This window comes from Mya arenaria, chromosome 11 (assembly GCF_026914265.1).
Source record: "Mya arenaria isolate MELC-2E11 chromosome 11, ASM2691426v1".
In the NCBI taxonomy this organism is placed as follows: domain Eukaryota; kingdom Metazoa; phylum Mollusca; class Bivalvia; order Myida; family Myidae; genus Mya; species Mya arenaria.
Genome location: NC_069132.1, coordinates 69626798 through 69639330, shown reverse-complemented (window position 1 = coordinate 69639330; position 12533 = coordinate 69626798). Strand labels below are relative to the sequence as shown.

General features: G+C 35.7%; 2 protein-coding genes across 14 annotated transcripts in view; both read left to right on the top strand.

The window, feature by feature from the left end:
• LOC128209531 (uncharacterized) overlaps positions 1–3069 on the top strand; it is a 58010-nt gene extending 54941 nt beyond the window's left edge. For all 13 annotated transcript variants that reach the window (XM_052913589.1, XM_052913590.1, XM_052913597.1 and 10 more), the window contains 4 exons: positions 235–336; positions 609–684; positions 2041–2153; positions 2402–3069. In XM_052913589.1, the coding sequence (XP_052769549.1) occupies positions 235–336; positions 609–684; positions 2041–2153; positions 2402–2536 (426 nt within the window). In that variant the 3' untranslated portion in view covers positions 2537–3069. The remainder of the gene's footprint in view (positions 1–234; positions 337–608; positions 685–2040; positions 2154–2401) is intronic.
• A 5953-nt stretch (positions 3070–9022) lies between these two features.
• Positions 9023–11512, top strand: LOC128209628 (uncharacterized). Its single transcript, XM_052913740.1, has 2 exons — positions 9023–9855; positions 10579–11512. The coding sequence occupies exons 1-2, from the start codon at positions 9126–9128 to the stop codon at positions 10590–10592; spliced, it is 744 nt and encodes a 247-aa protein (XP_052769700.1). The 5' UTR covers positions 9023–9125; the 3' UTR covers positions 10593–11512.
• Positions 11513–12533: the final 1021 nt, after the last annotated feature.

Below are 12533 nucleotides of genomic sequence, written 5' to 3'. Positions count from 1 at the left end.
TAGATACGATTGTGTTATTTACTGGCGGTGGTCTAAAGATAAATGTGTTTATCTGTTTGCGTTTATGAGGGTTTCGCAAACATGCTATTATAGGTAAGAGATGTAGTTTACAAAACGAAACAATTTGTCATAAACAATGTTTTAAGCATTTAACTCTTTCTCATTTATTCCAATTGTAGAATCACGCACCTTTAGTTTTGTATACTTTTGAAAGAATTTCAAAAAATATTTCAGGAAGGGCAAATTTCAATCGACCCAAACGATGATGTCTTTAATGAAATCATTGTGAAAAAGGACAGAGCTCATGTTAAAGCCACATTCGAGGAATACAAAAAGGTAAATATAAGTATCTGAAGATGAAACTGACAGTTTGGCATCTTACTCTGTAAAGTTATAAAATAGTTATTTATATTACATTTTTGATGTTGACATAGACAAATGTCCAACACTGTTTTTGTTAACACAAACAGACATATCCTGAAGCATGTTTTCTAATTAACATAATGCTTAAAGTAATTATGAAGTATACTATTGATATGGACTTCAAGGATAAAGCCTAATAATAAACCATAAGTATTTAATTAAGCAACTACATTTTGCTGTTTCAGGTGACGGGGGCTGATATATACCACGCAATAAAAGAGGCGCTTACTGGCGACGCGGAGACAGCCTATTTAAAATTAGGTAAGATATGTTAAATCCTTTGAATGGGTTCACTCAAATAAAATTTCAATAAACACGTAAGTTTGCGACAACGCCATAAACCACGTTTCTTTGTTTAGCAACATTGGCTCTTTCAATGTCCCTAGCTCAGCTAATAGAATATGTTATTAAATGTAATTAATGTGGCACAGTTTCTACATTTTACCTACACCTAAAATCCATAAACAAATCTTGATCTATCTTCAGTAACTCATTTCATTTCGAAAATGTTTGTTTAAGTTTGCCATTGTATATACAATAATAACTTAAGGAACTGAAGTAGGAATTGCTTCAATACTTCATTTATTTCCTTATAATTTAGAGAACACACAGCCCTCTTTGAAACAATATAAAAATCTTCTTGAAAATTGTTAGTAGTGTGAAACTGTAGTGCAAACTATCCAAATACAATGATTGTAATTTGACCCTCTATATATATAAAATGTGTGTCTTTAAGGTGGGTTGATAAATGTAAAACTATCTCCATTCAATAGAAAGCTTGCCATTTGTTTCTAGCAGATCACTATCTGACTATTGTTAAACATGTTTGCAACGCTACCGAAGAGGGGGGACTTTCTGTGAAAATGTCCTGAAATATTTCATTATAAAAAGGTATAAAAAGGTTCATTTGTTTGTCCGCTTCCTAGTTTTGACAAGCCTATAAAACCAGCTTAAGTGCACAAACCTCACTCTTATCCCAACAATCCTAAATAAAGAAAAAAGCGTAAAAGGTAAATCTTACCAAAGTATGCATTTACTTGAGGAAAGTTAATAATTAAACAAATAATAATATACTTATAGGTAAACCCCAAGTACTTAAATGATAAGAGATCCAAACTCTATCGGCAGATGGAGAAATACAATTCAGAGCTCCTGATGCAAAAACTTTTCAAAGATACGATGCAGTCATTGTTTGAAACTATGAGCATCACACACAGTCTGCCTTATAAAATAAAAGGCTTAAAACTGTATGATCATAGAGTTTCATAATAAAAAAGCATCATTGTACAAAACTAGGAACAAATGAAGAAAACATTATTAAAAATAAAAGCGATATATATTAGCTAATTTTTTCTTTATGAAATTGACGTCACATGCGAAACCTCGTTTGTGTTTTATAATGTTGATATTGATGAACTGAATTTTGTTTTGTAATGTAATGAAAAAAAGTAACAAAATCCATATCAGTAATTGGTCTTCATTTAAGATTCTGCTTTTCATGAAATGATTTTCAATAATCTATCCGAAAATTGTTCATAGTGTAATTTCATAATGAGAAGCTTTAATTTGAAGAAGCCAAGAAAACAGACTCTAAATCATTTCTTCGTAATTTTTTAGCGAAGGCCATTGAGGATCCAATTCAGTATTACACGGACGCCCTGCATGCCTGTTTTAAAGGCCTGGGAACAAATGATGGGGAAGTCATCAGAATTGTCGTCTCTAGATCCGAGGTAAATTGGCGTCTTTTACATGCTAAATTAATAAACACAAATTGAAATATTGAACTTGTAACAGCGATTTTTTTCCATTCTTAAATCTGAATTTCTATGATAATATTTGAAATTAGGCTTTTTAATTTTCATCAGACTTGATGTTTTATTCGTTAACCAAATTTCTTCTTACATTTCGAACAAAATTATCCTTTACGATGACTGACCCTATAAAACATGAACCACTCCCTTTAAATGGTTTGTTTCAGATTGACCTTGGTGACATATCAACCCGGTACCAACGAACGTACGGGTCGTCACTTGCTCAGAGTGTGGAGGACGAGTGTAGCGGCGATTACAAACGCCTCCTTCTAGCGATTGTAGGGAGGTGGTGTGGTCAATAATAGGTTTAGCGGAACTGATTTGGGGGGAGACTAATTAAATAAACAAAACATTTTGAATGATATTAACATGTTTTGAAATATTCTTCATGAAGTTTTGATTTGGTGGTTATTTGTTTTATCGATACAATGCAAATCAAACTTTTTAATAACTTGTCTCGCTTAAATCAAAACGATTCAGAAAACCTCGAATTATTTTTGAAAGCTGTCTGTTATTGTCGGCACTTGCAATATTACTGTTATAAATATATTTCTTGATGTATATTACTGTTCTTTTTCTTTTTTTGCGGATAGCAAAACATAAATCGTGATATTTAACATATTTTTAAATGTTATCTAATTCTAATAATATAAAACCATTATAATATATTGTAAATCTGATAACAGAGTCAACATAGTGTTATCTATTAATTGTGCAACATATTATATTTGTATTGCATTGGTGTTTTTGTTATGTTTATTCATTTATTATTTATTCAGTTATTTAATTTTTGTAACATCTGTGTAATTATTGTACTGTTATTGTATGACATATTATGGCCTATGCATGTTTGTTAATACAATATTGGAAAAATGTTGGTTCTTCATTATCCTATTACTTAGAATAAAACATGAAACTTCCTCGTGATAGATAATAAACTTTAGGGAATTATAAATTTTGACGTCAAAATATGCGAAGTTAGGGTTATGACGCCATTACTGACATCGTTGAGTGGTGAAATAAAATTGCCATTTAGTCGACAACAAGACCGTTCACTCCAAAAGTCAAAAATCTTTGAAAAAGGCATAATATAGAGGTATGTGAAGAAGATGGATGATTAAGATGGCGGAGGAGGTGACATCCATAAGTTATCGGACAGTTTGGCTGTTATGTCGTTGCAAATCAATTAAACACTTAAAACTCAAATGTTAATAATTCATGTTTAATTTACGACATCATACAAATTGTAAACTTTATAAAATATACTGGATTTATGAACAATAGCCTCATAAAAATGTGTATAAATATGAACATATTCATATCTTAACCAATCCAATTGGGCATCAAGAAAATGACCATGGGCGTTTGCCAAATGGAACATCTTTAAACAGAATATGTTTCACACATATGTCATCGAATAAAACATTCCTACTTCACATAAGATACTCAATTTAACAATCGAGCGGCATATTTGTAACAAATTGATGGCTAATTCATTTTATCTGTTACATGTTAACATTGGCTGCGGACGTTTGCATCATAGGATAATATTTGCTTCGAAGTGTTCACAGAAACCATGCATGTGAGACCAACACACCGATCGAAAGACAAAATAATGCATTCTTTTCTTCGCTATGTCTCTTTAACGGAATCCTGAGTATAGCGAAAAAATCGATAAAAAACATACCTGGATCGAAGTGACATTTTTTATACACAACGCGTTACCTAATGCAGGGAACACGTTGGAAGGGAGACATGATGTTTTGAAGCGGGGCTTCGAAGCTTAGAGTCATACACAATACGTTACCTAATGCAGGGTACACCTTGAAAGGGAGACAAGATGTTTGGATACAGGGCTTCGTAGCTTAGAGTCATACACAATACGTTACCTAATGCAGGGTACACCTTGAAAGGGAGACATGATGTTTGGGTTCGGGGCCTCGAAGCTTAGAGTCATAAACAATACGTTACCTAATGCAGGGTACACCTTGAAAGGGAGGCATTATGTTTGGATTTGGGGCTTCCAAGCTTAGAGTAATAAACAATACGTTACCTAATGCAGGGTATGCCTTGACAGGGAGGCATAATGTTTGGATTCGGGGCTTCGAAGCTTAGAGTCATACACAATACGTTACCTAATGCAGGGTACGCCTTGACAGGGAGGCATGATGTTTGGATTCGGGGCTTCGAAGCTTAGAGTTATATACAATACGTTACCTTATGCAGGGTACACCTTGAAAGGGAGACATGATGTTTGGAAGCGGGGCTTCGAAGCTTAGAGTCATATACAATACGTTACCTAATGTAGGGTACACCTTGAAAGGGAGACATGATGTTTGGATTTGGGGCTTCCAAGCTTAGAGTCATATACAATGCGTTACCTAATGCAGGGTACGCCGTGACAGGGAGGCATGATGTTTGGATTCGGGGCTTCGAAGCTTAGAGTCATGCACAATACGTTACCTAATGCAGGGTACACATTGAAAGGGAAACATGATGTTTGGATGCGGGACTTCGAAGCTTAGAGTCATACACAATACGTTACCTAATGCAGGGTACACATTGAAAGGGAGACATAATGTTTGGATGCGGGGCTTCGAAGCTTAAGAGTCGTACACAATACGTTACCTAATGCAGGGTACACCTTGAAAGGGAGGCATAATGTTTGGATGCGGGGCTTCGAAGCTTAGAGTAATAAACAATACGTTACCTAATGCAGGGTACGCCGTGACAGGGAGGCATGATGTTTGGATGCGGGGCTTCGAAGCTTAAGAGTCATATACAATACGTTACCTAATGCAGGGTACACATTGAAAGGGAGACATGATATTTTGATGCGGGGCTTCGAAGCTTAGAGTCATATACAATACGTTACCTAATGCAGGGTACACCTTGAAAGGGAGGCATGATGTTTGGATGCGGGACTTCGAAGCTTAGAGTCATACACAATACGTTACCTAATGCAGGGTACACCTTGAAAGGGAGGCATGATGTTTGGATGTGGGGCTTCGAAGCTTAGAGTCATATACAATACGTTACCTAATGCAGGGTACACATTGAAAGGGAGACATGATGTTTGGATGCGGGACTTCGAAGCTTAGAGTCATACACAATACGTTACCGAATGCAGGGTACAGCTTGAAAGGGAGACATGATGTTTGGATGCGAGGCTTCGAAGCTTAGAGTCATATACAATACGTTACCTAATGCAGGGTACGCCGTGACAGGGAGGCATGATGTTTGGATGCGAGGCTTCGAAGCTTAGAGTCATACACAATATGTTACCTAATGCAGGGTACACCTTGAAAGGGAGACATGATGTTTGGATGCGGGACTTCGAAGCTTAGAGTCGTATTCAATACGTTACCTAATGCAGGGTACACCTTGAAAGGGAGACATGATGTTTGGATGCGGGACTTCGAAGCTTAGAGTCATAAACAATACGTTACCTAATGCAGGGTGCACCTTGAAAGGGAGACATGATGTTTGGATGCGGGGCGTTGAAGCTTAGAGTAATGCACTATACGTAACTTTATGCAGGGTACACGTTTGAAGGGAGACATGATGTTTGGATGCGGGGCTTTGAAGCTTAGAGTGATGCACTATACGTAACTTTATGCAGGGAACACGTTGGAAGGGAGACACAAATTTTGGATGCGCGGCTTTGATGCTTAAAGTGATGCACAATACGTTACCTAATGCAGGGAACACGTTGAAATGGAGACACAATTTTTGGATGTGGGGCTTCGAAGCTTAGAGTCATACACAATACGTAACATTATACAGGGAACACATTTGAATGGAGACATATTTTTTGGATGCGGGGAATTGAAGCTAAGAGTCAAACACAACGCGTTACCTAATGCAGGGAACACGTTGGAAGGCAGACATGATGTTTGGATTCGGGGATTTGAAGCTTAAAGTGATACGCAATACGTTATCTAAAGCAGGGAACACGATGGAAGGGAGACATGGTGTTTGCATGTGAGGATTTAATGCTTAGAGTGATGCACAATACGTTATCTAAAGCATGTTTTGACAGAGCACATGTTCTTCGTTTCTTATAAAACAATTTAAACATATCGTTAATAGGAAGAAAACTCGTATTCATGTCAAGATAGCGAACAAATACAAAGCTTCGTAATCGATCGCTAGTCTGCTGTATAGCTATTCATATTTATGTAATTTAACTTTATGTAAGATCAAGGTCAGACTTTAAAATCTTTACAATCAGATATTGAATCATGTTCTTTCGATACATTAACAAAATACCCATTAAGTTAAAGGAACATTTCATATTGTAACTTCTGTTTTATCTATATGTTTCTATAATAATTACCATAACATGACAACATTGCCAGTAGAAGGCCATGTTTCTTTTTTGTGATTTTTTTTATGTTCTATGTCTTTGGCGTTTACCCAGTGCCATTAAACCGGGTTTATGTTTAAACTTTTTAATACTGAGCTTGTTTCTGTACCTTTTCGCATAATTATTCCTATTTATTTCACGTATTCATATTTATTAAAGAAATTCAGAAAGGATTTGGTGTGTTTGTATGTCATATTCACTTTTTTTAAATATCAGTGAATTCTTTGAGGGTTTCTAAAGCTCACGATTAATATTAAAATCAGCATTGAGTGCTTTCAACTACAGTCTAATTTACATTTGTTTGCTCAAGAATTTGCATCTTAATAATAGAAAGTACCTTAAAATGAATTGACAGGACTTTAGAAAGCAATCTTAGCCCTTTTAACTTGTTTTGGCCAGACATCCTTCATATTCAACTCCTTGTCTCTAGCTATTATTCAGGATTGATACTTTTCAGTTGTTACAACACCTGTTTCTGTTTTGTTGACTGTTCTAAGGCGGTAAACCAACATGACCAACATGAACTTTTATGTTGAGTTGCATATACATGTAATATACTGCATGGGTTTAGTCATTGTGTTTCTCCTATTGTGTCTATAAAGCCTCATATGACGCATCTCTACGCTGAATTTGCGATATACATCTAAGGAAAATCTTTTCTGAAGAAGGAAAAACAATGTCTGAGAAGATATGTTTGTTAATGTTATTAAGCAAACTACTCTTTATCTATTTTCTCTTGATAGTTTGTGCCTTTAACTTGCAACTTTGGAAGCTGTCCAAGGTATAACTATACTTGGATATACGTACTTTTTGAAAATATTCAACCTATGTGTCTATAGAATAATAAGAATTCTTGTATAATAAGAGCAAAGAAATTTCAAAAGGCAAGGGAGCGTTTGCTACTAAATTGAGCGCCTGTCAAAATTTAAAGGATATCGTCCGTTTTATTAGCCGTTTATTTCGTTAAACAGTATCGTTATAGGTTATAGACTGCCGAAAATCGGTATGTCGGCTGGGCGTAAGGACATTCGGGTTTCGATTATATCTTTTGGTTTTCATTTCGTTTACAAAGGAGACCAACCATTTTTACATCCGTATCATTCAGCTCAAGGACTTTTGCAACAAAACTTATAAGTCTATTTCCGGTCTCTTCGAGGCGTCGGTGCCGTAAAATAATGATACGCTTCAGGAAAAAAACAGTTAAATCACGATTGTGTTAGTATAAACAAAAGGTTTTCTGTTATGACAAACCACTATCCAATTAATCCTAACACATCGACGCAAATAAAATGTTAAGAAATCTGATTTGCAGTTTGTGTATACCACGTGATAAAATACATAATAAATGCTACGTTGGAAGGAAATCTTTATTCACACACTGATTTGTTGATATCAATTTGAAAAATTGGCTGTTCAAAATATGCATAGATAAAGTGTTTTAAAGGGACAAGACACCAGCTGTTCCCAAAATACATCAGTTCCCCAGGCCTAGTGTTTTGGGGCCATTAATACATCATTTTACATCTTTTAAATAAAGATGACAAAACTCATATCGCTCTCTCGACTGTTTAAATAGTACGGAATGCCATTTTCAGCACTTTCAAAAGTTTCCATTGATCAATCTCCACCGATAGAAGTCTGTTATAACCCGCAGCCTTTTAATGTTCGTTCTTCCGTGAAGTCATGCATCGTGTATATTTAGCATGTGAACGTCACGCGATGTGTACAAATAAATATACCGACCTTATTCTTAAACGGACTGGTAGACAACCCCAGTAAATGCCGATTTGTAAAAATGCGCAAAAAATGCAAAAGCTGCATGTGTCGTTAGCGATGTGATACATCATAGGTTTTTGACAATTTCCTTATTTGCCTAGCAAATTGATCGTCTGGAGTCTTGTCCCTTTAACTCTGCTGTGTTTCTCTATATCATCAGAATAAATTGATTTTGTAATCTAGAAACATACAATGCACCATCTATCAATGGTTCATTACACATATATGTGCGGTTTTGAGGTTTGCCAACGTAAACTGGTTTAAACCCCCAGTACATTTTACTGACCGTCAAAAGGCGGTACCAAACAATCCTTGATAAACATACAAAGTTTTTTATATAGTATATATGCACTGTGCTGTTTGTGGAGTTTTGTGCTGTTCTTTCATGTTTCTTCTTTGTGCTGTTTTTGTTTTTGTGATCTATGTCTTTGGCGTTTACCCAGTGCCATTAAATCGGCTTTATGTTCAAACTTATTGCTTGTTACTGTATTTTTTATAAAAGCATTTAAGAGAGTTTTATTATTATGACTAAGGTCCCATTTACGATATTATAAGTATTAAAGCGTTTACATTGGTTGACTGGACGAGCTAGATAGAGAATACACTTTACAACCGGTGCATATTTACTGATATAAGACAGACATGAAGCAAATGCTATATTTAGATAATGTGAGTCGTTGCATGTTCCGCCTTTATAGTGATAAGGGAAGTTAAAGGATATCACTTTAAAATATTGCCTTGACAAAATGGCAACCGAAATAATTATAAAAAATCTCAGAAGTGTTTTAGATAGTCGGAAAAAAACTGTTTTGGTGTTAAGAAATATTTACAAGGAATGCCAAAAAGCTGGCAAAAAATATAACACAGCAAACATTTTTACAAGAGTTTTATCTATTGCGGCTGGAACGGCTTCAGTTGGACTTGCCATCGCGACGCCTTTTACTGCTGGGCTTACCGGTGCGCCTGCCGTAGTACTTGCTGGTGTATCTGCTGCTAGTTCTGCTGCGTCACTCGGGACATCATTTGCCCAAACTATCAGCGAAAATGGCTTGATGAAACAAGTGCATGCGGCTCTGGAAGAAGACCGTAGGGCATCTGCGCGACTTGAAAATGCTCTGAGGGCAATCCTTGAGATTCAGTCATTAGCGTTGGACACTACAAAGTTTGCAGCAAGCTTAGCGAAACTTGGAATTCATACACTGAATAAAAGCGCAGATATTCTGAAAGCGTCTGGTAAGTCAATGAAGATTGTTGATTCCGTAACGGATGCCGCCCAACTCTTTGGAAAAGCCGGTAAGGCCCTAACCACAGTCAGTAAAGTTGTTTCGGCTGTTTCGATTCCCGTTGATATCATGCTGCTCATTGTCGACCTGAAGGATTGCGCTAATGAAAATTATTCGGAAGCAGCAGCAAAAATCAAGAATGCTATCGAGGAATTGATGCAAATGATAGCAGTAATGCAAGACTTCCTTGCAGGTAAATTAATTCTTTATGCAGTTGATTATAATGATGATGATGATGATGATGATGATGATGCTGGTAATGATGATGGTGGCGGTGATGATAATTGAGGTGGTGGTGACGATTGGTTATAATATTGATGGTGGTGTTTGTGGTTGTGCTGTTGGTGGTGATGATGGTAGTGATGATGTTGGTGGTGATGATGATGATGGTGGTGATGATGATGATGATGATGATGATGTTGGTGGTGGTGGTGTTGATAATGGTGGTGGTGGTGACGATTGATAATGATAATGTGGTTGAGCTGTTGGTGTTGGGGGGATGATGATGATAATGATGATGATGATGATGATGATGATGATGATGATGATGATGATGATGATGATGATGATGATGATGATGGTGGTGGTGGTGGTGATGATGATGATGATGATGATGATGATGTTGGTGGTGGTGGTAATGGTGGTGGTGATGATGATGTTGATGATCATGATGATCATGAGTCATAATCAAATATTGTTTGCATTTTAATATTTTTTATGATGATGATGATGATGATGATGATGATGATGGATGATGGATGATATTGATGATATAGATGATGGTGGTGATGATGATGTTGATGGCGATGATCATGAGTCATACTCTGATATTGTTTGCGTTTCAAAAGGTTTTATTAAAGTGAGCTGTAAATCAACCTCAATACTAGGCTGGTGTACTTCTATTTTCTCATTTCAGAACTAGAAGGTTGAGAAGAAAATACAGATAAATGGCTACATGCGTGAAACGGATGTTAGATACGTACAATATACCATCCGTCATTGGTTCATTGCATATACAGTGCAGTTTAAAAATCTTATGAATTAAAATTATTCAAGCATTAAAATTGGTTGACTAGGCAAGCTTGAAAGAGAATATTAACCGGTGCATATATTCTGATAAACAGATATTCCTCAAATGCTGTATTTAAATATATAAGACATTTCAATGTACGTATATGATACATTGTTTCTGCAAAACAACGCCGCATTATTTTTGATTCTGTCGTTGTTTAGTTTATTATATAACTTCCTTTTGATGGCTACATCAACTACGTTGATATATAAACCGCGCATTTATTAGACTAAAGGATAAGTGTTTCTTTCATTAAAAGAAAGCAATAGATTTCACCGAGGTAGCACCACAAACTGTATTTTACGAGCAGCTATGACATGCGTGAACTATTTCCTTTTAGTGTTCATGAGGTGAATCATAATCTAATCTTATACTGAAGTATATCATATATACATTTTTCATGTTTTTCATGCGTGTATTTAATAAAAATGTATAACTATTGATAATTGATTAGGAAATCACTCCTAAAGTAATCCAAATGCATAAAAGGAGTCATTCCATTTTATTTTTTCTACTCTGTATTTGTGCGTTTACGTCGTCACATTTCAGTACAAATGAACTACATGTACTTGATATTGCTCTATAGTATTAATTTTCCAACCGCGATGTTCGTGAAATACAATATTTCGTTTTAACAATTAAATCAATCCGTTATATTGTATATTGTTTATTTGTATTAGTCTTGTTTTATCTGTAATAAATTTATGGATTGTTATTTAGATAACTACTGTATATTATAATGTGACTTTAGAATTATTTTATATTAAAATAAATGTTGTCATTTGTTCGTTTGCATTTAATATATTATAGTTCAAACTAATAGTATAATAGTATATCCAAACTTTGCCAACCACTGGATGTTTACTTCGTGTTGTTCGCAGGTATAGACAACTAAGACTCGTGTGCCGGACGGTTCGTCAGGCTCCCCCCCCCCCTCTACCCCCCCCCCCCCCCCCCCCGATTGTTGTCAATCCCAGGTCTTTATTCTGTTAACAATACATTAAGTACCATTGGCAAAATGCCTGACAAAATCTTGTTTTCATGAATGTGATTGAGTTAGGGGATATGATGAAATTTCTCGTTACAATTTAATACTTTTAAGCTTTGACGATTAGTCATGTTATCATACAGGAATTTTGTTACTAAATATAAAAAACTCATTTCATTGGCTTTAATTGAAAAAAATGTCCCAATTCTGATACATTGAAACTGCCTAATTGATCATTCAGGATTATGAAATTTTCCCACGGTACTCAGTAAAACAGAGTAAAATATTGTACTCGGGGTATAGATGATGGGCTAACTCAGTACAGTAACTTTTATAAGAAGACGTTTTTTATATTCCCGTTCATATAACGGGACGTTTTTTAGTTTCACCTTCGGCGAGGGAACAGTACGCAAACGGGTATGTGGTGTCATTCATTTCTTTTGTTCTTTCCGAAACTTAAGAACCATGCTTCCAATCATCACTGAAGTCAACCGAATGAATATGAGCTTACTATCTTGGACATGTTTAATAACCTGACATATTGTCAGAGTCACCTTAATTACCTTAAAGTGATTATGATTGATTTAAGATTAAAGAGGCCTTTGTCTATCTATCGCCAGATTACCTAACTCAGTTCATGTTCGATGACAAACCATGTTCCCTCAGTCACTCCAGAGAAATGACCCTGTTAACGGTTTTAATATCAAATTAAACTAACTTATATAACGTTATGATAAACCTAGGACCTTAGAGACAAGGAGATACACAGTTGATTCGTGTTCCATGAAGCTGTAGAGAGACTCGGGAACCA